The following is a 25278-nucleotide window of genomic DNA, read 5'->3' as shown; positions in this document are numbered from 1 at the left end:
AGATGGCATCTCTATGATCTGACATATAGGGAAAAATCAAGTTTACACCTCCAAACATGGTGTGATAAATTCATGACAAAGATCATGAAACACAGAGCATATGTGTACCTATGCACCTGCCCTCTAAAGATTGCTAGAAGTCAGGCTCCCAGGGCACTGGGTGTGTGACAGAAAATGGGTATCCAAAGGGACTTTAGCTTTTTCTATAGTTGAAGTTTTACTGGGACAATATATTCACACATCACTCTCTGATTCCAATAAGATGAAATTAGACAAAATATTATTAGTTTGTCATGATTTTTATGTCTATTTTTAAAGTACATTAGTTTTGATAATTTTTTCATTTTGCACTGTTTTTTTTCTGTAACTCAAATAAACACTTGTTTTTAATATAACTAACACATCAAATAGCACTGTATATACTTCTAACTATAACTATCTTTGATATGTATTCTCCAATTTTCATCTACTATCTACATACGTAATTTAATCAACTCTTTGGATTTTCGAGCTCTTTATGATATTAAGCCAATCGAGATAGGAAGGAAAGATTATAATAAGACTGAGTTTAAATGGAAGATGGACCTTTTCCTACTTTACTTTTTAAACACTATTTTCCAAAGTGGCCTGTCTTCTCTAGTGTGAGCTTTGAAAGGAGTTTCTGATAGAATTTATTTGGAACATTTGATGAAGTCATCTGACAGCTCATCAAACATGTTAAGAAAAATGTGTCTGAAAACTGACAGAACTTGGCAGATAAGGAGTCAGTCGTTTTTCATATATATATATATATATATATATATATATATATATATATATACACACATATAGATGTGTGCACATTAGCATATTTCCTTGTATATACATATGTATGAAATATATACCATGTGCTATATATTTTATTTTGTATATAAAATATGCATATATACACACAAATAGATGATAGATAATGAATGGATACATAAATAGATGACAGACAGATGATAGATAGATAGATAGATAGATAGATAGATAGATAGATAGATAGATAGATAGATAGATAATAGGTAGATAGATAAATGAGATATTCCCATTTACTTAGAGCCTATAGATTTTGAAGTAAGCTGATGGCTTTACCTCTTGTTTACAAAAAGTGGACCCCAGAAGTGAATATTGTTCAGTGTCTTCCCCAAAGGGGTAGTAAGTCATTTTATGCAATCTTTTCTCAAAATATATTTTTGTCAGGGGATCTGCCATTCTGTACTGTCCTATAATTCTTGAAATTTACTGGAGAACATTCACTGAGCTCCAGAGTCAGACAGTCATAGGCTTGAATTCCCTGCCTATCTCTCAATAGTGGCATGGGCTTTGCCTCCTGAAGCCTGAAGATCATCCATATGAGTCACAGCTCAGAAGGCAGTTGTAAAGATGATGTGAAATTAACAGGATGAGTGTAACACACCTTTGGCATGTGGTGCATGCTTTGTGCTTACTATTCCATCCTTTCCTCGCTTAGATTTTCCAAAACATTGTCACTTCAGTATACATGGGGATATCACTGACTAGGAGTTGTTGAGCAGCACACCTGCTGTGGGGAAGACTGAGCCAGTTCATCTCTGATCTGGGGGATTTTTCTATATGTTTCATCCTATGACTTTCCTACAAAGAGAGCAGAGGTGACAGCTACTTGTCCTTTGTATGTGAGGCTCAAAGTGAAAGATACAAAGCAGCGTGTTGAACACAGAGAAAGCTCCTCCCAGGCATCAGCTGTCATTGACACTGCTAAGAGCCATGTTTCCTCTCTTACGCATTAAAGACAAGGTGCATTCTTTTGTCCTTGTTATATATATAGAACTAAAACTCACTTATCAGTGTTTTCAGGATGTTATCCAAGGTGATGAGGCTAGCAAGCCTGCCAGTAATACAGACAATACAGATTCTTAGACCAAAGCATATCCTGCCCAATCTCTTTCCTTCATTCCTCACCATAGCCAACAAGGAGGCTGGCTCTATACCTCAGGTTGGTAGCAGTAGATTCTCACCAGCCTGAGTCACACACACCATGCCGTCCCTCAAGTGATTGTTCATGCCTGAAATCACAGCCCTTTCCTTCTGGCCTCAGTCTTCTGCAAATCAAAGTAAGGGATTAAAACATTGGCATTTAGTTGCCTTCACAGGCAAATATGACTAAAGTAATGAGTCTCTCCCTTCCCTTATCTCTTCATTAAATTTATGTCCTATAAATAAACATTCAGAGACAAAGAGGGAGGGATGAAGGAGAGAGAAAGAGAGAGAGAGAGACAGAGGGAGAGAGAGAGAGAGAGAGAGAGAGAGAGAGAGAGAGAGAGAGAGAGAGAGAGAGAGAGAGAGAATGAGGCACAAACACAGTGGAAGTTTATTCGGCTGTAAACAATAATGAAACCATGACATTTGGAGGAAAATGGATGGAACTGGAGTTCATTATGTTAAACAAAACAAGGCAGACTCACAAAAAAACAAATACTGTGTTTCCTCTCTCATATGCAGAATCTAGATTTCCAAACTGAGAAATTTTAGCTTATGGGCATGAGCTTGGAAAAGGAGTGGCAATAAAGATAAGAGCAAAATTGTGACTTTTATCATGCTTAATTTATTTAGGTATTTTCTTTAGAATTAAATCTTTCTAGTTTAAGATATGGAAAATCCTTGTTTGTTTTTTAAATGAGGCTATTAGATTATATCCTCTCTTCTTCCTTTTCTTCCTCTTTCTCTTCTTCCTCTTCCTCCTCATCTTGTTTTTTTTTTTTTTTTTTTTTTTTGGCTTTTTGAGATGCAGTCCAAATTATGCCCTACTATCCCTCAATTCAGCATGCAGACAAGCATGACCTTGAAATCCTGATTCTCCTGTCTCCATCTCCTGAGTGCTAAGATTATAGGTGTTCAACTCCAAGTCTGTCTGATAGTATTTCCATTGTTGTTTGGGTGTTTGTTAATGGATTTTTCTTTTTTAGTTCTTGGGCAAATTTTTATAAGTTTTCTATTATGACAAGGCTGCCAGCTGAAAGAATTCTCATTATTGTTTTTGGTGGTTGTTGACAAATTTTTATAGTTTCTTGACAAATTGTGTTGGGAAAATGTGCCCTACAACACTTTGATGTCTTTGAATAATGGTCCTGTGGGTTCACAGGCCTAGATACCAGCATCAGTGGGCAAAGTAATCTCCAAGTTCATTCTCGATACTCTAGAGATTTAAGAAGAAATTGAAGACATAGCTCTCTAATGAAAAAGTAACTACACTGAACAACCAATAGACAGGAACCACAAACTCCTAAAATAACCTGGGAGCAGGGAGTGTGCATGGCACTAAATCCTACAGGATGCCTCTGTGCCTACTTGGGAGGTTAGAAAGGTTCTGGAAATCTGACTCAGTCAGATAAGCATCAGAGGTGGTTCAAGTTCTTATTCTACCTGATGGTATTTAAATAGTATTCAATAGTTAGCAAAATGCTTAGATTAGGAAATCAGCATGCTTCCTCTTGATATTTTAAGTGTCTACTGAGCTTCCAGCTCAGTGGGGCCCTTTCTGTTTATACCACCTCTCTTTAGCCCTGAGACCCTGCTTTCAAAGGTGATCCTCCTACCCATGAAGTCATAGGTCCCTAGGACTCAGCTCTAGAAGGTCTGTAAGAGGTTACCCAACTCCAACCATTCATCCAAAGAAATAGTGTCAGTCAGTGTTCCCCTACTGTAACACAATACCTGTGGTGATTGATTAATTTATAAGGAAAATATTTATTTTGCCACAGTTTTGAGTTTCAAACAATAGTTGCTTGTCCTACTGCTTTGGTCAGTGGTGACATAGCAAACCACTAACCTCATGGTGGCTGGGAAGCAGAAAGAGGTCATGGTAATGTAGTCCCACATCAAGAGCACTCCCACCTAGGGACTAGAAGACCATTTCACTAGCCTGTAGCTCTTCAAGTTCCCACCACCTCCCAAAAGCACCAAGCTGTGGCCTAAGTCCAGGGCTTTGCAGACCATTTCAGATATAAACTACAGGAAGAGCAGGAGGATGTTACAAAGGTGGGGGATTCCTGACTCTGAAGTACAGATACTTGACATCACTTGCATCTTTCCTTGAGCTTTCTGAAGAACTGGTCCTCCTGATGACACAGCTCTTTCCCTACCACTCTGTTTCTTTTAGGAGCATCACTGTCTTCGCATTAAAATCCTGGGGGACTGCTACTACTGTGTGTCTGGACTGCCCGAGCCCCGCCAGGACCATGCCCATTGCTGTGTTGAAATGGGCCTCAGCATGATCAAAACCATCAGGTAACTTGTAATCTCCTCTGTGGGGCTTGAGGCCTCATTGTGCGTGAGAAGACATGTGCCCCCATTTATCCTTGGCTGAAAATTTTTGAGTGTCGTTAAAAGCTTACCTTATTTCACAAAAGCTGAATATCTGTTGATTCTCTCATAGAAGCTAATGGATCTGCTGGTCTCCTGAAGTTATGGTAATATTTCACTTTCAGTCAGTTATGTAGGAACTCTGATCACAGAGGTTCTCATGGGGATACAGTGAGGTTGAAAAGATGAGTAAATCCTCTTTAGAGAGCAGAGCAGGAGAGATAGGCAATGCACACACAATTTTACTGCAGTACAATAATCTTTGAATAAAACACAGGATTTGGGGAGGTTAAAAGGAAGACCAGTTAATTCATCTGCTATCGTGGAGATGCCCAGGGTGGAGATGTATGAGCTGTTGCTTGAAATATATTCTGCACAGACATCAGCAGGATGCTAGAGGTAGAGTGGGGAGCTCTGAAAAGGAGATAGATGTATATGCAAATCAGGATTGCTGCAACTACTGAGGCCTGGAGTAAAAAGAGTGGTGATGGTCTACCAATGGGTACATGCCAGAGCCCACAGGACCTTGATACAAATGTATCTTCAGGTCAACAAACATTGGCTTCTTGTGCATGCTGCAAGTACTTTTAGCTTTTGTCAACACACTTGTCCAGAGTTCTAGTTAAGGGAAGGAGTTTGGGGATTTGAGGATTGTAGAATTAAACTGTATGGCTGTGGGACAAAAGTTCATCATTGTAAAAATTCCCTCTGAGATTCTAAGATGGTTATTGAGCCTCTAGATACTACATTCTTGCACTACATTGGAAAGAAACAGAGAGGGTGTGTGTATGTGTGTGTGTGTGTGTGTGTGTGTGTGTGTGTGTGTGTGTGTGTGTGTGTGTGTGTTTGAATGACACCCAAATGCTCCAATGAAATGTAGTATAGCAAGTCTGGAAAAAACACTGCATTTGGGGATATAGGGTTTTCAGGGTAGAATTAGAGTACACCAAGCAAAACCATTATAAAGAGAGTTTGTCAAAATGTAACTCCAAAGCTTGGAACTTCTCAATGGGAAGACCCACCTGGATTAATATAAGAGATTCCATAGACAACTCTACCTTCCCAAAGGAAGGGGATAACAAATAAATATTCTTCCAAAAGCTGGCAAGAAATTTCCCTGGGAAGAAAAGGCATTCTTTTAAAACAAGTGCTTTGATAAGCTCCTGGTGATGAGGGCATCACTTTTGAAAGTCAGTTAAATGACAAAGATGGCCTCTGTGCTCTTTGTAGGCTGCAGGCCTTTCTGCTGGACTTTGCAAATCAGGGACTAGCACATGCAACTGGTGGAACACATCTTCCAACAAGGACTTAAAGGAGCCTATAAGACCAGGTGCTGGGGCACAAGGCGGTTGACCATTAGACAGACACAGAAGTCTTGGGTCTAAGTGACTTCAGGCCAAATCTGCCATTCCTTCCTTTTCTGGGCAGTGTTATATTTTCACTCTTTTGTTTTAAAGGGAAGGAGTTTGAGGATCAGGAGTCAAGAAATTCTAGATACCTTGGCTCTCTTTTGGTGCCACATCCAATATCATTCTAATATCTGGCCATGCTTACTGGCCATGCCATAGTTCACTGGCCTGTCTCCTAGGATGGCCAGCTCAGTGGTAGAGGTAGATTCATAAAAATTCTGCAGAAGAATCCTATATACACCCAGGACTCCATGAAAGCTACCGTATCACCATGCCAGTGAGAAGTAAAGAAACTAGAATCCTTCTAAATCTCTTCAATATTTTTCCATCAGCAGAAACCACATGGTCATCATGGCATGTATCACACTGTAAGAAAATTGTATGAAGGGCTGGAGAGCTGGCTCCATGGTTATGAATGCAAACTATTTTTGCAGAGGACCAGAGGTCAGTTCCCATGGCACTCACATTGGGCTTCTCACAACCACCTGTAGCTCCAACTCCAGTGGACAACCTCTTCTGGCCTCTGCAGCCACTTGCATGACACCCACCCCCAACACATGAGCACACATGTGAACACGGACATGGTCACAGATATACACACATATACACATAATTAAAAATAAAAGAAGATCTTTGTTCAAATAAAGAAAAATATACAATTGCCCCTTGATTTTAATCCCATCTAACCTTCCCTCCAGTCTTTGATATCAACTCAAAAGTTTTACAATGATTATGATCAATTTTAAGGAATTTTTTAAGTTTGCCCATAACGTTGATTGAGAATAGGGATCAAGGGGTCATGAGGTAAAATAACAGTGTATAGTATTTTGCTATGAGATTCATGACAGAAACTGGAGTCTTCACTCTTCCAAATAGGCAGAGAGGCTACAGATGTCAACTTTGTTTGTTCCCTGTCTTCTGTTCTGCAAAAGTTCCCACCCTTAAAGACTGGAAAGATGAGCCTATAGGCTTCAACCCAAAGTTTCCTTTAAGTCGGACTAACTGTTCATTTGGAGACTTGAGATTTTGGCCTGAAAACAAAGACCAATTCTGACGTTTTAATAGGTCTTAAGAGAGACAATGGGACAGACACCCAGGGAAGCAGAGATCTCTACAACTAAGCAGATATATGATGCTTATTCTGTCAGCCAGCCAATAACTCTGTAAGCAAAGGTTTATTGAGTACTTCTGTATGTCAGACTTGTGCCAAACCCTGGAAACCCATGTATTTTCTTTAAGCCTTTGCTCTGCATGACTATATAAAGACAACTTGAGTTTATTGACTGTCAAGTGAAGAAGCCAGACCAGACACCCCTGAAGTTTCTCTCTATTGGTTTTGAAAATCGGTGACTTATACCTCCATAAGCCTCACTACCAACAAGTAAAAAATACTGCTGACGTTCCACACGACTTTCTATTTTGATCTTAAGCTGAAGACATGCTGTAGAGATGGCATTGCAAAAGAACTGAGCAGCCTCAGGTCATGTTCATTTCTCTTTCTTCAGAGAACCTTGTCCCTGGCCCTTTTAATGGCAATTTAAGGCCTTTCTTGAGCTTTGGAGTTGGACAATGAGAAGCAAAACTTAGATAAGTTCAAATGATTCAAGGGCATTTTCTTTCGTTCATTTATTAAGTACCACTTCTACTTCCTCAGGATAAGACACATTGGTTGCATATTTTTTAACTGCATGACTCAGAGCCTATTAATACCCAAAGAACTCCTTGATTATAATGTAGGAGACTTGAGGTCCAGCATTAATTCTTCAGTTAACAAGAAACCATGGAACAGAGGATGGAACAGGAATGCTGGATTTAGGCAAGCCTTTGTTGTAATTGGCTCAGGCTTCTAGAATCTCACTCCTACTGACAAATATTTCAGTCTGGGAGATGGCTGCTGAAAATACCCTTCAGTGTGTGTAAAAGAGAATCCAAGTTACTAGCTTTATGATGAGATGATTACTCTTTACCAACCACCATTTGCACATGATGCGTTTGCTTTATTCTACCTCAAAATACTCATCCCAATAGAGATTGACTATTCAGCTATTAGAAAAGGGACCTTCTGTAATTTTTAACAACATTCATAAGTCTGGAAGACATTATATTGGGTGCAATAACCCAGGAATCAAAAGACAAATGATGTAGGATTTCATTAATGCGTTATCTGATCAAGCTGATTTCCAAGAAGCAGAGAAGAGAGCAGCCGCTGGAAAGTTGTAGTTGAAGGATGGAAATTTTCAGTTTTAGGAATAACCCTAAAAGGCCTTGTGCATCACTGTGACTGCAGTCAATTATACATTGTATTCTTGAAAAATGCTTATAGAAGTTTCCTTATTACAAAGATGAAAACTACATAAGAAAAAACATGCCAATTAGCTGGGTTTAATCATTCCATGATGTGTACATAAAAGCAATGTTGTGTACAGTAAGTAAGTACATACAATGTTGTCTGTTAATGAAAACAAGAAATAACATATAGTAAAACTGATTTTAAGCATTCACAGTAGGCAAGAGCCAAAACAAAAGTAACTGGGGGAGAACTGGCTAAATATCTCAGTGGCTAAAGGTGCTATCTTGCAAGCCTGGTGATCTGAGTTCAATTCCCAGAACCCACATAAAGATGAATGAGAGACACATCTCCATGAAGCTGTAATCCGACCTCCAAACATGCACTGTGGCACTATGTGCCAACACTCACACATAACACACAAACAATATTATAGTAATTATAATAATAACAACAAAAACAAGTACTCAGAAGGCAAGAGCTCCACAGTTCCAATTCCCCTTGTTAGAAGAGAGAACTATGACTTTGTACCCTTGATCTAAACCACCTTGCTACCTGTTCTCTCCATCTACCCAAGGTAAGGCTGTCATCCTGTATCCCACAGTGTCTCTAGAAGGTGGGACAGTGGTGGCGAGAGATGTGTGTACATGTGGTTAGAAGTGTCTTCTTGGGTTCTCAGTATCCCCAGACTATATCCCTGATGCAGGATTATTGTGGAGGAGTATCATTCAGAAGTAGTTCTCTTCTCTGAAGCATTCTCCAATAAATGGGTTTCCAGAGTTGGTACATATAAAACAACCTCCAATCCAACTTTCTGTTGACCCTATCCATTCAGTGTATGGCTGATTTTTGTCCCTAAACTCATGTTTAGAAGAAAATTGGTCCTGTATTTTTTTTGGTCCTGTATTTTTACTGGCAAATAATACTCACTTTTTTTTCTTACACATGTAATCAAAATGTGTCACTATAAATTTTGACTTGTGAAAAAAAATAAGAAAAACAGTTTCCCCTTTCATCTGTCTTTACTGGGGTATCTGCATAGTAGATCTTTTAACAAAACAAACAAACAAATCAAAAAGGTTTTCTCTTCTTTGGAGACAGAGGCATGAAGAATAAGCCATTATAACCATCAAGAATGGTAAAAACTGTAGGTTTGTATATATGTGTATGCATGTGTATGTCATGTATGTGTATGTATATAGACATATGCATACATGTGGCATGTTCACATGAGAGAGTGTATATGCATATATGTCCTATGTGGTTATGTATATATTGATGAGCCTGTCAAGCAATGAAGAGGACCCTAGTGGTCACCAGCATTCTAAACTCAACAATGGAGTTACTACGAAAGACATTAGGTTGTATCCTGCAAGCAATGGGAAGTCACAGGCACTGTGGAAAAATGACAGAGCCAGAACAGACATCAAAAAGTGTCTGTGGATATGAATAACTTTCTCACTAGTTGAGTCTTGGTAAAGGAAACCATTGAGAGATGCTTTTCTAACAGTTTAGGAGCAAGAAGAACCTGACATAGGAAATTGCTGTGAAAAAATAGAAAAGATTGGAAATAGTAGAAGCTGGAACCTCAGATGTTAACTAAGGGACAATATTTAAATGTCTATCATGATATTATAATTATATTTTAATTGGCATTATTCTGGGAATTTTGGTTGGGATTCCACTGCATTAAAGGTACAGTTTGTTGCTAGATGTGATTGTGATGAATATCCCTTAAAAGCAAAGTGATTTACAGGGTATATGTTTCATGAAGTGGATAGTTCTGGATTTGCAGCAGCAGACCCCATCTGTCCCCATTTCTGCCTCTTACTAGCCATGTGGCCATAGATGGTGGCTTAACTTAGAACCCCATGCCTGCCATGCAAAATAGAGATCAATGGATTCCAATAGGAGTGTTTCTTTAAAACCCCAAATAGGTAAATAGGTGACATGCATGCTGTCATAACAGAAACACTTTTAACATTTGTTCTATTTTAAATTATATGTATGAGGGATATGCACCTTTGAGTAAAGGTAGTCAAGACATCTAGAAGTAGCCAGGTGTTCAGTAGTTGGAATTATAGGCAGTTCTAATATGGGGGCTGGGAACTGATCTTGAGTCTTCTATGTATGCACTCTTAACTGCTGAGCCATTTGTCCAGTACCATAGAAATACTTCTAATAGACCCTTGCAGATGGGCTTGAGTTGGGTGGTAGAAAATATCCCTTAACACAGTTACAAAAGCTCTTCCTTTATCATGCCTTCTAGCCAATGCCCTGAAAATAATGACAGTTACTTGAGTTTATTGAACACTTAGGGTATGTTGGACACTGAGGAAAAGGTTTTGTGTATATTAGTCCCTTACATCTTCATGAAATCCCTACGAGTTAAGTGGGGATGGCAGGTAAACGATTGACACACTCTATGTGGCTATAGTATACACTGGTAGTCAGAGCTATTGTCAGAATCAGTGTCAGCCACAGACAGCTAGATATGCTGACTGGCCTCATACCAACCAACAGATGCCCCAGAAAGAAGTTACCGTTGGCAAGTGAGGGAAATGGTATACACAGCGATCAGATAATGACTCAGAGTCACACAACTCATCAGTGGCAGCACAAGACTGCCAATCTGGAGCCATCCATAGTCATAACCAATATGCTTTCTGCCTCTCAGCCCTACATATATTGCTCCCAACACACAGACTCTGCCATCAATACATAAAGGATCAATGAATATCTTAGGAGACCTCATACCCATTCCTGAAAAAATAGCAGAGCTGATATTAATGGAAAAATTCAGCAAATATCCAAGAATAACTTGAGAATAAGCCCCAGGCAAAATAACCTCATAGCAAGCACATTCCATTGAAAACACTTGACTTAGAAACAAGCACTTAGGGAGTTAATGGTGGGGGATAGGGGCTGAATGCAACTTTATTTCTAATGAAGCATTCAGTACCATCTTATGCACGTCTGTTCATAAAAGTCAATTAATTATAATAGGTTTAGATAATAGTTTCTATTACATAGATTTAAAAGTGGCTCCAGATGGACCCTTCTGACATACCCCGGGTCTATTCTTGGGATCCTTAATAGCTGAGGAGATGCCAGAGTTGACACTGGGCTCTGCTCTCTGCAATGCTTTCATTAATGATCTATAAAAGGTGTCCTTGATGAATCTTAATGAAATTTGCCGAGCAGAGTCTTTTCAGTGCAATTGCTAAAAAGCTGCAGGAATGACTCCAGAATGCCAAGCAGGAACAGTGTTTCCCAGCAGCTTATTTAGAGCAGAGGTCCCAATCCTTGTGGCGGGGTTGCTCTGCCAAGCAATACGGTAGGACAAGGACTGAAAAGCAGGAATCATCGTATTTCTTGTCACTTAAGGAAGAATGCCAAAGCGCGCGTCTCTCAGCTCCGTTTCCTTTCCCTTTCTCTCCACTTCTGCTTCCTTCCTCTTCTCTTTCTGCTGCTGCTCCTTCTCCCGCTCTTTGCTTCCTCTTTGAGTTCTTCTCTCCCTCTCTACATCCCTCTATTTCTCGTCTGTCTCTCTCACACACATGCTTTTTCTCTGTATCTCTCCCTCCTCCCCCGCGCCACCATCATTCTAACACCTCTTCCTCATTCTCTTTGAAAACATCACTAGAAATGGCTGCATTGTTGATTTTCACGTTGCTGTTATGAAACACCTGGCAGGATGTAGCTGAAGGGAAGAAAGGTGTGTTTGCCTGCAGTCCATCACGCCTGGCCAAGCATGGTGCCGGGAACATGAGGCTGTTTGCTCAGCTCTCTGGGCAGATTGAGAAGCAGAGAGATGAATTCTGGTACTTATCTAGCTTTCTCTTTGTTATTCAGTTTGAGATCCCAGCACATAGGATGATGCCACCCACATCAAGGACATATCCCTTCGGTTAATCCTCACTGGAAATGCCTAAGCATGTACCTCATTAATTCCCCGGGCTAGGGTTACCAAAACTAATTAAATCAATGATTGAGATTAGCCATCTGAATAGCAGTCATAAACCTGCACTCCTGTTAAGATGCAGTCATTTGAAGGGCTTTCAGCACCTATCTCGCACTTATAGTCAACAAAACTAATGTTGGGGACTGTTCATCTGTGGGCAATTTCACTGAATCAGTTCCACACCTTACTTCAGTTAATACAGAAGCCCTATGAGAAACTATTACTTTCTTCAGATCAGATAAAAACAAGCAAGTGATCTGTAGACAAATGACACACATGTCAGTGGCAGAAGCATGAGCCCAAAGGCAGGAAAGTTGTTAGAACAATTCTGTTATAGCTGCAGGGTAGAAAAATGGGAACCCACTAGACATCATAGTTTACATTAGTAGTGCATGGCACAGGAGAGTACTGAGCCTTTGCAGAAGTATGCATGGAATAGCAGACATAAATGCATATTGGGCAGTTTCATTTTTAGAGTGACTATAGCTCTCCAAATCAACAGAAGCAAGCAAAGCACAAGGAACCAAGACTGTAAGTCGCACAAGTAGACAGGGTCTACAATGTCCACTCCAAGCTTCAAGTAGATTGCAGTCATCACAATTCCCCACACAGAGGTAAAGGAGGACACCACCAAATTCTGAGAGTGATAGGCTGGGCCAGCCTCTACCTGTTTACAGAAACCAGTTTTTTTTAACTTGCAGGAATTTTATGTGCCAGATGATACCAAGATGGACATTTTCAAATCAGACATGAGAAGAATGTTTACATCACAGTGACTGGAAAACTTTACAAATAGCAATCTGTTCCCCAGAGATGTTTGTGAGACATTTCTAAGAAGCAGAAATCTGGGTCTGACTCTCAAATTCAGTGCTCTATGGAATGTGAGGGAGGCCACATCAGTCCTCACAGACAGATCCAATTACATATCAGGAAATTCTTATCCACAATTGGAGCCTTATTCCATCTCCTAAAATTGGGCTATATAGCTCATCACAGCACACACACACACACACACACACACACACACACACACACACACGTGTGTGTGTGTGTGTGTGTGTGTGTGCGTATTTATCACCAGGTTGGTAGACACATGTGAGTTAGAATAAATAATGTATTCATCAATCTCTGATCCTTTCTTAATACTTTCCACATTCTTTGTATTAGGATTGTTGAGTGTCTAGCATTTTAAAAATCAGCAAAAGGGCAAGACTGGAGTTTAGGTTAGATCACCTTACCAGTTTAGATATGAAGTACTGGCAGGTCCTTCAAATTCATATTAACCTGGTAACTGTTTTTGTGAGACACTTCTTGAGCCTTATGATATGTGGAATGAATATTCTGTGGATTGGATTGAGGTGTCTAATGGAAGGGTTTGATTCTGCTTCTCGGAACACAAATGTCTAAGCTGTTTGCTCCATTTGCCCTAATTTTGACAGCTACGCCTTACCTCTCCTACAGCTGCAAATTACTATCTATATTTGTCAAAGTTTTGTTACAGTCATTTTTATTGCTATTAAGTAAAAACTATTAAGAAATTTGTAAGATGGGTATAAAGGATGGTTCAGAGTAGAAGGCTGTGTCCGGCTGGTTCCATGGCTACCGTGATGATCGACCCACACCTCACTGTGACTCCGAAGCACCTCAGCAAACTCAGCAGCCTTGTCAAAGGGCACTTTCATTAGCCCTGTTGGCTCTGGGGGTTTATTAGTAGAAGACACATTGTCTGGGTATTGGATTGGGTCAGCTCAGAACCTAGTCTAGATACTTCTTTTCACGCTTATCTTGAAATGAAACCATGGAGGATAGTAGGAGAGTACTGTAACCAGACTTGCAGATAATACATGAAATTCAACCTTAAACAATATACTTCTTTTTTAATTTTATTTTGTTTAATTAACATTTTTTTCATTTATTTTACATACCAACCACAGTTTCTCCTCCCTCTTCTCCTCCCATCCCCTTCTCCCTGACTCCCATCTACCATCCTCCCCATCTGCTCCTCCTCCCTCTCCATTCAGAAAGGGACAAGCCTCCCATGAGCTTGAACATAGTATGGCACATCAAGTTAAAATAGAACCAAGATCCTCCCCTCTGCATAAAGGCTGGGCAAGGTAATCCAGCACGGGGAACAGGTTCCCAAAAGCCAGCTAAGCACCAGGGACAGGCACTGATCTCACTGCTAGGAACCTTATAAACAGACCAGGCTACACAACTGTCACACACATACACAGGGCCTAGGTCAGTCCCATGTAGGCTCCCTAACTATTGGTCCAGGGTCCATGAACTCTCATGAGCTCAGGTTAGCTGTCTTTGTGGGTTCCCCAACTATGACCTTGACACCCCTGGCCCTTATAATCTCTCCTCCTGCTCCCAAGAGAACAGGAATCCCAGAGCTCAGCCCAGTGCTGATCTTACTAGATAAAGGCTCTCTGATGACAATCAGGGTAGTCACCAATCTGATTACAGTAGATGGCCAGTTCAGGAACCCTCTCCTCTATTGCTAGGAGTCTTAAGTGGGGCTAGCCTTGTGGATTCCTGAAAGTTTTCCTGGCATCAGTTTTCTCCCTAGTCCTGAAATGCCCACCCCCCATCAACATTTCTCTTTAGTTACTCTCCCCCTCCTCTGTACTACCCCCAACCTACCTCCCATGCCCAGCCCATCCAACCTGCTCCCTCAAGTTCCCATCCCCCATCTCCCCATCCCCACCCCAGTTTACCCAAGAGATCTCTTCTATTTCCCCTTTCCAGGGAAATCCATGAATCACTCTTTGAAATCTCTTTGTTATCTATCCTCTCTGGGGATGTTGATTGTAGGTTAATTATCATGTATTTTACTCCTAATATCCACTTATGAGTAAGTACATACCATGTTTGTCTTTCTGGGTCTGGGTTACTCAATCAGAATGGTTTTTTCTAGTTCCATTCATTTGCCTGCAAATTTCATGAGATCATTGTTTTTTACAGAGGAGTAATACTCCATTATGTAAAGGTACCACATTTTCCTTATCTGTTCTTCACTTGAGGGGCATGTAGGTTGTTTCCATGTTCTGGCTATTATGAATAATGCTGCTATGAACATAGTTGAGCAAGTATCCTTGTGGTATGATTGAGCATCCTTTGGATATATGCCCAGGAATGGTATATATTGATCCCCATTTTTCTGAGAAACTACCATATTGATTTCCAAAGTAGCTGTACAAGTTTGCACTCCCACCAAGAGTGGAGGAGTGTTCCCATTAGTCCACATCCTCTCCATCATAAGCTGTTGTCAGTGTTTTTGATCTTAGCCATTCTAACAGGTGTAAGATGCTATCTCGGAGTCGTTTTGATTTGCATTTCCCTGATAACTAAGGATGTTGAGCAATTCCTTAACTGTCTTTCAGCCATTTAAGATTGTTCTGTTGAGAATTCTCTCTTTAGATTGGTACCTCACTTTTTAATTGGATTATTTGGTATTGTGGTGTTTAGTTTCTTGAATTCTTTATATATTTTGGAGATCAGCCCTCTGTCAGATGTGGGGTTGATGAAGGTCTTTTACCACTCTGTAGGCTGATGTTTTGTCTTAGTGACCATGTACTTAGCCTTATAGAAGCTTTTCAGTTCAAGAGGTCACATTTATTGTCTATTTTAGTGTCTTGCTACTGGTGTTATATTCAGGAAGTGGTCTCCTATGTTAATGCCTTCAAGGCTATTTCCCACTTTCTCTTCTGTCAGGTTCAGTGTAACTGGATTTATGCCAAGGTCTTTGATCCACTAGGACTTCAGTTTTCTATATGATGATAGATATGGATGTATTTGCAATCTTCTACATGTTGACATCTAGTTATGCCAGCACCATTTGTTGAAGATGCTTTCTTTTTTTTTCCATTGTGCAGTTTTGGCTTCTTTGTTGAAAATCAGGTGTTGATAGGTGTGTGAATTTATATCAAGGTCTTCAATTCGATTCCATTGATCCATGTATTGGTTTTTATGCCAATACCAAGCTGTTTTTATTACTGTAGCTCTATAGTAGAGCTTGAGGTCAGGGATGGGGGTGCCTCTAGAAGTTGCTTTATTATACAGGATTGTTTTAGCTATCTTGGATGTTTTTGTTTTTTCCATATGAATTTGAGTATTGTTCTTACAAGGTCTGTGAAGAATTATGTTGGGATTTGTTGGGAATTGTGTTGAATCTGTAGATTGATTTTGGTAAGGTTGCCATTTTTACTATATTAATCCTACTTATCTATGAACATGGGAGATCTTTCCATTTTCTCATATGTTCTTTAATTTTTTTCTTCAGAGACTTAAAGTTCTTGACATACAGGTCTTTCACTTGTTTGGTTAGATTTACTCCAACATATTTTATATTATTTGAGGTTTTTGTGAAGGGTGTTGTTTCTCTGATTTCTTTCTCAGCCTTTTATCATTTGTATACAAGAGGACTACTAAGTTTTTTAGTTAATCATATTCTGCCACATTATTGAAGATGTTTATCAACTGTAGGAGTAACCTGGTAGAATTTCTGGGGTCACTTATATATAGAATCATATCATCCACAAATAGCGAAAGTTTTACTTCTTCCTTTCCAATTTGTATTCCCTTGATCTCCTTTTGCTGTCTTATTGTTCTTGCTAGACCTTGAAGTACTATATTGAATAGATATAGAGAGAGTGGACAGCTTTGTCTTGTTCCTGATTTTAGTGGAACTACTTTGAGTTTCTCTCCATTTAATTTGATGTTGGCTGTTGGTTTGCTATATATTGCTTTTATTATGTTTAGCTATGTTCTTTATATCCTTGATCTCTCCAAGATCATTATTATGAAGAGGTATTAGATTTTCTCAAAGGTTTTTTTCAGCATCTGAGATGATCTTTTTTTTTCCTTTCAGGTTGTTTGTATGGTGGATTACATTGACAGATTTTTATATGTTGAACCAACCTGCATCTATGGGATAAAGACTACTTTATGATGGTGGATAATTTTTTAAATGTGTTCTTGGATACAGCTTGCCAGGGTTTTATTAAGTATTTTTGCATCAATGTTCATGAGGGAGATTGGTCTATAATTTTCTTTCTTTGTTACATCTTTGTGTGGTTTGGTTATCTGGGTAACTGTAGCCTCACAGAAAAAGTTTGGATTGTTCCTTCTGTTTCTATTGTGTGGAACAATTTGAGGAGTGTTGGTATTAGCTCTTTTTTGAAATTCTGGTAGAAATCTGCACTGAAACCATCTGGCCCTGGGATTTTTCTGGTTGGGAAACTTATAATGACTACTATCTCCTTAGAGTTTATAGGTTTATTTAAATAGTTTGTATGGTCTTGATTTAATTTTGGTATGTTGTACCTATCCAGAAAATTGTTCATTTCTTTTAGATTTTCCAATTTTGTGGATTACAGGTTTTTGAAGTATGATCTAATGATTCTATGGTGTTCCTCCATGTCTGTTGTTATGTCTCCCTTTTCATTTCTGATTTTGTTAATTTGGATGTACTCTCTCTGCCTTTTGGTTAGTTTTGATAAAGGCTTGTCTATCTTGTTGATTTTCTCAAAGAACCAACTCTTTGTTTCATTGATTCTTTGTATTATTCTCTTTGTTTCTATTTTCCTGAGTTTGATTATTTCCTGTCATCACTCCTCCTGGATGAGTTTGCTTCTTTTTGTTCTAGAGCTTTCATGAGTGGTGTTATGTCCCTAGTGTGAGATTTCTTCAAATTCTTTATGTAGGCATTTAGTACAATGAACTTTCCATTAGCACTGTTTTCAATGTGCCCCCTAAGTTTGGGTATATTGTACATTCCTTTTCATTGAAATCTAGAAAGTCTTTCTTTATTTCTTCCTCAACCCAATGGTAATTCAGTTAAGAGTTGTTCCATTTCCATGAGTTTGTAGGCTATCTGTAGTTTGTGTTGTTGTTGAATTATAACCTTTATCCATTGTGATCCAATAAGATACAAGGGGTTATTCAATTTTTTGTATTAGTTGAGATTTGCTTTGTGACCAAGTATGTGGTCAATTTTGGAGAAGGTTTCACGAGGTGCTGAGAAGAAGATAGATTCTTTTGTGTTTCGGCGAAATGTTCTGTAGATATATGTAAAGTCTGTTTGAGTCATAACACCTGCTAGTTCCCTTGTTTCTCTGTTAAGTTTCTGTCTGACCAACCTGTCATTGATGAGAATGGGGTGCTGAAGTCCCACACTATCAATGTGTGGGGTTTGATGTGTGATTTAAGTTTTAGTAATGTTTCTTTTACAAATGTGGGTGCCCTTGTATTTGGGGCATAATTGTTCAGAACTGAGACTTCACCTTGATGGATTTTTCCTGTGATGAAATGTCCTTCCTCATTTCTTTTGATTAATTTTAGTTTGAAGTCTATTTTGCTAGAGATTAGGATAGGTACACAAGCTTCATTTTTAGGTTCATTTGATTGGAAAATTTTTCACAACCCTTTACTCTAAGGTAATGCCTGTCTTTGAAGTTAAGGTGTGTTTCTTGTATGCAGCAGAAGGATGGATCTTGTTTTTGTATCTGTTCTGTTAGCCTATGTCCTTTTATAGGTGAATTGAGACCATTGATATTAATGGATAGTTGTGACCTGTGATTATTAATTCCTGTTATATTTTGGTTTTGTTGGTGATAGTGGTGGTTTGTGTGTTTTTCCTTTCTTTGGGTTTTGCTGGTGTGAGATTATCTATTACCCGTGTTTCACGGATACATCTAACTTTCCTAGGTTGGATTTTTCCTTCTAGTACTTTCTGTAGGGCTGGATTTGTGGATAGATATTGTTTAAATCTGGTTTTGTCATGAACTATATTGTTTTCTCTGTCTATGGTGACTGAAATTTTTACTGGGCATAGTAGTCTGGACTGGCATCCATGATCTCTTAGTGTCTGGAAAACTTCTGTTCAGGACCTTTTAGCTTTTACAGTCCCCATTGAGAAGTCGGGTGTAATTCTGATAGGTCTACCTTTATATGTTACTTTTCCTTTGCAGCTCTTAATATTATTTTTTATTCTATATGTTCAGTGTTTTGATTATTGTGTGGTGAGGGAACTTTTTTCTGGTCCAGTCTATTTGGTATTTGACAAGCTTCTTGTACCTTCATAGGCATGTCCTTCTTTAGGTTGGGAAAGTTTTCTTCTATGATTTTGTTGAAAATACTTTCTGTGCCCTTGAGCTGGAATTCTTCTCCTTCTTCTACCCCTATTATTCTTAGGTTTGGTCTTCTCATGGTGTCCCAGATCTCCTGGATGTTCTGTGTTAATCATTTTTCAGAAAATTTAACATTTTCTTTGACCAATGAATCTATTTCTTCTATTATATCTTCAATGCCTGAGACTCTCTTTTCTATCTCTTGTATTATGCTGGAGATGCTTGAATCAGTAGTTCCTGTTTGCTTACCAGATTTTCCATTTCGAGAATTCCCTAGGCTGTGTTTTCTTTATTGCCTCTATTTCACTTTTCAAGTTTTGAACTGTTTCCTTCACCTGTTTAATTATTTTTTTCTTGGCTTTCTTTAAGGGATTTATTGATTCCTTCCAATTTTTTGTTTGTATTTTCCTTGATTTCTTTAAGGGAATGTTTCATTTTCTCTCTAAAGGCCTCTATCATCTTCATAACATTTTCTTTAAGGTTGTTTTATTCTGCTTCATCTCCGTTGAGATGTTCAGGTCTTGCTGTTGTAGGACCACTGTGTTCTGGTGGTGCCATATTGTCCTTTATGTTGTTAAATGTATTATTACACTGGCATTTACCTATCTGTTCTTCCAGTTGGTATAGGTAGTGCTTGTTCCTGTGTTGGCTACTGATGTTGCCTGAAATAGTTGACCAAGGGCGGGAAGATCTGGTCAATGGGGGTGGGTGGTGCAATGGGTCTTGTGGGAACCAAATCCAGTGGGTGGTAGCAGTAGTGGTGCTGCCTGCCCACAAGTCTCTCACCTACTGGCCCCACGGCATACTTCTTGAGGTTCATTTTCATCATTTATAGAATGCTGCTGGTAATGACATGAGATCACTTTTAAGATTCCACATCTGGACAAAGCCCTCAGCAAATGCAGCTCTCCTCCATAATGAGCTTTTCTCTTTATCTGGAGAATTAAAGGCACTCTTTCTCCTGAGCACCTGGACTCTAGTCAGATCTTAGTACTATATGTAGCTCTGTCCAGTTGACAGTTTAGCTAAGTTGACTGAAGCTCTTCTGACATGAGTAGAGGGAAAGCGGACATCATTTTAGCAGGAAGGAGTGACTAGAGTCATGAATTCATAACTTCGTATTGGTCTGACCATAAGCATCCTTTAGAGAACTGGTATCCTTTAGATTAATTAGTAGCTAATACTGAGTGTTCAGCATGAACCAGGCTAAACATTCCCTCCACATGGATTATGAACCATCTTTACAGCTCTGTAAAGACCTCATCCTCCTTTCTATTATATTTGTAAAAACAAACTCAAAGATTAGCAGCACTATCCTAAGACCCACAGCTAGTAGGTAGAAAAGTGTGACTTCAGCTACAGTGTGTAGTCCATGCCTCTCAGCAGGACTGAAGAAGCACTTGGGCTGATGGAAGTTCAATGTCTATCCCAAACCCAAGGAAGTGATGTTCTTCATGCCAGAGGAATAAGGGATGCTTTGCCCAAGTTAGTGTCTTCATGCAACCATTTGTTTAGTAGTAGAGAGAGTTCAATTTACTAATCAATAACTGCCACACCATTCTTGTCATACTGCCAGCAACTTCTACAGATTGACTAATCTCTTTGAAAGGGAATCATTGGAAGTACTTCAATAGAAAAGAACATTCTGAGGCTTTATCTGTTACCATACAACTGTACAGTTTTCTCTGGATAGTTCAATCACAAGGAATGTCCTCAGTAGTCTGCTTGTTGATTGTCACATTATTTGTCCATGGAACTGTCAAATAGTAATAATAGCTATTATTAAGAGGGTTCTTATTTAAAATAAGTCTTAAGGGCTGGAGAGATGGCTCAGAGGTTAAGAGCACTGACTGCTCTTCCAGAGGCCCTGAGTTCAATTCCCAGCAGTCACATGGTGGCTCACAACCATCTATAATGAGATCTGGTGTTCTCTTCTGACCTGCAAGCATACATGCAGATAGAGCACTGTATACATAATAAATAAATAAATCTTCTAAGAAGAATATAAGTCTTAAATGGAAGCCTAACATGAGGAATAGACTCCATAATGCTCTAACAGAAGGGAGCAGATTTGGAGCACCACACCCTCTCCTAGCTAGTCAGGCCTAAGATACCTCAGCAGTTCCTCTGGACTCTTAGATTCCTCTTGAGACAGCCACAGGTTTGGGAAGCAAGAAAGCCAGTAAGCTGTGTCCATGAGGCAATAAGCACTTCTGAGCATGGATGATTCATATGTGCTAAGTACTATACTAACTAAACCTGAAAAGTGCCCGCCTTCAGGAGCCTCAAGTCATTGGAGAAGGCATAGGATGATGGTGTTGATGATGCAGGAGATCTGTGCTCATTGTCTCTTCATTATGGCTTACTGCACACAGCACAACACCCCTGGATTCCTCTATGAAAGAGCTGAGCAAGTGCTGTCCCCAATTTCCTTTTTAACTCTGAGAAGACCCACAGACCTCCATCAAGAGCTGGTCTTGAAACTCTGTATTGATGGATCTTTGTAAAGAGGATCTATGCTGTGCATTATTCATTACTTCTACATAGTTTTATTCTCAGCTTTATTTAAATCAAATCCCAGACAGAACAAAATAGAAGGAATGCAGTAAGGAAATATTAAGTGTCCTTATGACTTTCATCTTGTAGAAGAAAATGAAAAATCTCTCTTTTCATTAAGACACTTCAGTGCATTCCTGCATAGTGATAATTACCTAATGACATTAGCACAGTGTGCTGTATAATACTCCCTCATATTCATTGGCAAATCATTTTAACATCTGTTATCCCTCTTGGGACTCACAACAATGCAGACACAGCCTCATTTTACAATCACTGAGCCTCTAGGTCAGCCTAGGTTATCTTCCCAGGTGGTCATACCAGGAAGGCATTGTACTTTCTTGCAGAGTCTCTACAGTGCTAGTTCAGTGCTGGAATCCTGCTTATCAGCTCTGTGGCTACATGAAAATCCACTTACTTTCCTTCATCTGCAATTAAAAACCAAGTTGTCCTTAGTATTCCAAGTACACAGTTTCTCTCTCCCTCCCTCCCTCTCTAATTTAATCTTGAAAATACTGTTATTATTCACATCTTAGAGATGCAGGACAAAGGAGTAACATTTCTCAAGGAATGTAGCCAGTGATGGGCAGAGTAAGATGCCAACTCAATAGATTGGCATTAGAGTACATGATACTAACCCTTAAGGCATAGTGATAATATGTAATTAGAAAGATGTAAATATGGACAGATGGTTGATCAGCCAGGATAGTATAATTTATGCTGAAATAAGTGTGATATATATTATGTTGGTTAAATGGTTGTGCAATGTTTGTTTGTACTTGTTGAGATCTTACTCCAAGAACAAGAGGCAGAACCTGTTGTCTCAGACCTCAGTGTGTTTATCAAAAATGTCCACTGAGACCTCTTGTCCAGGAGCAGGCTGGGTGCCTGACCCTGTTACAAGGAAGAAGGAGGACAACCAACAGCTGAGGGTATTCAAACAACATTGCAACCTTAAGAATAGGAATGTCTGAGAGGTATATCTGCTGTGGGAGCATAATGTGGGAAGCTTGGATGTGGAGAGAAGTCTCTGTTTTGCTCAGAAATCCTCTATTGGAAACTATAGCTTGGCAGTTTCAACAGGAATTCCCCAGTCATTTTTGCTAGATGTTATAAGCACCCAGTTTAATGATATTTTGCTGCCTATGTGCTGATTGTTATTTGTTCTTTTACTCCAAAGCCTTATCTGGAGGGAACTCTCCCTGTTCTGCCCAGCATTATCAACTGGGAGCTGCAGCTGACTGCCTTAAAGGGATTTATTTCTCTGGGTGTTGCAAGCACTCAATATGACGGTTTCATCTAACTGCTTCTTGCTATTTCGTCTTTTACTTATGCTTGCTACATGCTTAATAAACTCACTCTTCCAAAACCAAAATCCTGGCTATGGTAGATTTTTCTCCAGATGGAACAATAACAAATATCTCCCAACAGCTCTGTGGTTTGAATAGCAGATTCTTTTTTTCACTCTCAATTCATATTTGTTATGGGACAGTGGAAAAAGGAAAGGAACCATTCCTTGTCCTGATTCAAGGATCACGGTTAAGAAACTCTATTTCACGACAGACTTTCCATCCTTGTCCCTGCCTCTTACTATCTGACAGCCCCCCCCCGCCCCGTTATGCAATGTTCCATAGCCTTGGGTATACAAGTGATGTTGTAGATGTATCAATTTAAATGAAGAGTGACAGGCATTTAACACTTGTTGAGAGAGAAAAAAGTGTTCTCATTAGAGACAAAACTCTTCTGATAGGCTAACCAGCTCTAAACACGTACGAGCAACACTAAATGAATAATACTTTTAAACATGTTTACAACTCAAAATATTTTGTTTTCCCAATTTTTAGTGAGAGCAGTGAATTTGAACATAAAATGTTCAAGTTTTTAATCCAATTCCACTCAGACTAGAATAGGGTTACATCTTCAGAAACCCTGAAAATATAATAAATTGAAAATGCATTTCAGGGAGGCTACCTAGTAAAGAGGACCCTAAGAAAGACACAGGGATTGCCCAATGACAGAGAAATGGATGAGATCTACATGAGAAAACTGGTCGTGAGGGGGGTTGATGAAGGGCAAGGATCAGGGGAAAGAGAGCTTAGCAGAGCAGGAGATCCCAGCTGGATCAAGAACTGAGAGGGAGAACAAGGAAAGAGAGACCATGATAAATGAAGACCCCATGGGTATAGGAAGAAGCAAAGTGCTAGAGAGGTCCCCAGAAATCCACAAAGATGCCTCCAAAATAGACCACTGGCAGTGGTCGAGAGAAAGCCCGAACTGACCTACTCTGGTGATCGGATAGCCAAACACCCTAATTGTCATGTTAGAACTCTCATCCAATGACTGATGGAAGCAGATGCAGAGATCCACCACCAGGCCCCAGGTGGAGCTCCGGGAGTCCAATTGGTGAGAGAGAAGAGGGATTGTATGAGCAAGAGATGTTGAGACCATGATTGGAAAAAGCACAGGGACAAATAGGCAAACTAGTGGAAACACATGAACTATGAACCAATAGCTTGAGGAGCCCCCAACTAGATCAGGCCCTCTGGATAAGTAAGACAGAAGATTAGCTTGAACTGTTTGGGGGGCCCCCAGGCAGTGGGGCGGAGACCTGTTCTTAGTGCATGAGCTGGCTTTTTGGAGCCTGGGGCCTATGCTGGGACACTTTGCTCAGCCTGGGTGAAGGTAGGAGGGAACTGGACCTGCCTCTACTGAATATACCAGGCTGAACTGAATCCCCATGGGAGTCCTTGCCCTGGAGGAGATGGGAATGGGGGTAGATTAGGGGGAGGGTAGGGAGGGGGGCGGGAGGAGGGAGGACAGGGGAATACATGGCTGATATGTAAAATTAAATTAAATTATAAAATTAAAAAATAAACACACAAAATGCATTTCAAACTCCTCATCTGCCAGATTCCATGGTTGTTTTACACCATTGAGGATTAGCTGGTTACTGTTGTAAGCACATGGTTGAGTTCAGTCTGCTTCTTGTTGCCTGTGCCTAACATAGAAGGGATTGTGCTAGTACATGTCCCTGACCCAGAAGTAAATATTGAAACTCAGAACTCAAAGTGAGGCTTCTAATGAACAAAAAGAAATGTGTATTACCATTAAGTAAATAATAATAATAATAATAATAATAATAATAATAATAATAATAATAAAACCTGTTAAGCCAAACCATCGTCATTCAGATCCCATATAATCTGTAGCACCCTAAGGCCAAAGTCAGGTTCCAAGTTTAATTATTTTTACACCCAGCTTTAAAGGCTATCAGAGCTACATCTGTATCTCACAGAGGTAGGCAGGTCTCACAGACTCATACCCTTGGCTGTCATGGCATTAATAAGTTATAACAAAGCACTGCATAAGTCTGTCTGGTAAATTTTCTTCTACCTTGATATCTGTCAGTTATTCCTACAACCTCCTTAGAAGACAATGCATCATTTTTATGTCATTAGTAAATGGGCTCACATTTTACCACCAAAACTCCTTATTTTGAATATCATTTCAAGCCAAGTTGCAGATATTCAGAGCAAAGATTTTGATAAATTATATAGCTTGAGT

The 25278-nt window shown here is 39.5% G+C and overlaps 1 protein-coding gene across 4 annotated transcripts in view; it reads left to right on the top strand.

The window, feature by feature from the left end:
* Adcy8 (adenylate cyclase 8) overlaps window positions 1-25278 on the top strand; it is a 218738-nt gene that overhangs the window by 99040 nt on the left and 94420 nt on the right. For all 4 annotated transcript variants that reach the window (XM_076555978.1, XM_006980305.4, XM_015998848.3 and 1 more), the window contains one exon: window positions 4163-4290. In XM_076555978.1, the coding sequence (XP_076412093.1) occupies window positions 4163-4290 (128 nt within the window). The remainder of the gene's footprint in view (window positions 1-4162; window positions 4291-25278) is intronic.

The sequence above is a fragment of the Peromyscus maniculatus genome, chromosome 20 (genome assembly GCF_049852395.1).
Source record: "Peromyscus maniculatus bairdii isolate BWxNUB_F1_BW_parent chromosome 20, HU_Pman_BW_mat_3.1, whole genome shotgun sequence".
In the NCBI taxonomy this organism is placed as follows: Eukaryota; Metazoa; Chordata; class Mammalia; order Rodentia; family Cricetidae; genus Peromyscus; species Peromyscus maniculatus.
Note: the sequence above shows the minus strand (reverse complement) of the source record. Positions and strands in the feature narration are given on the sequence as shown.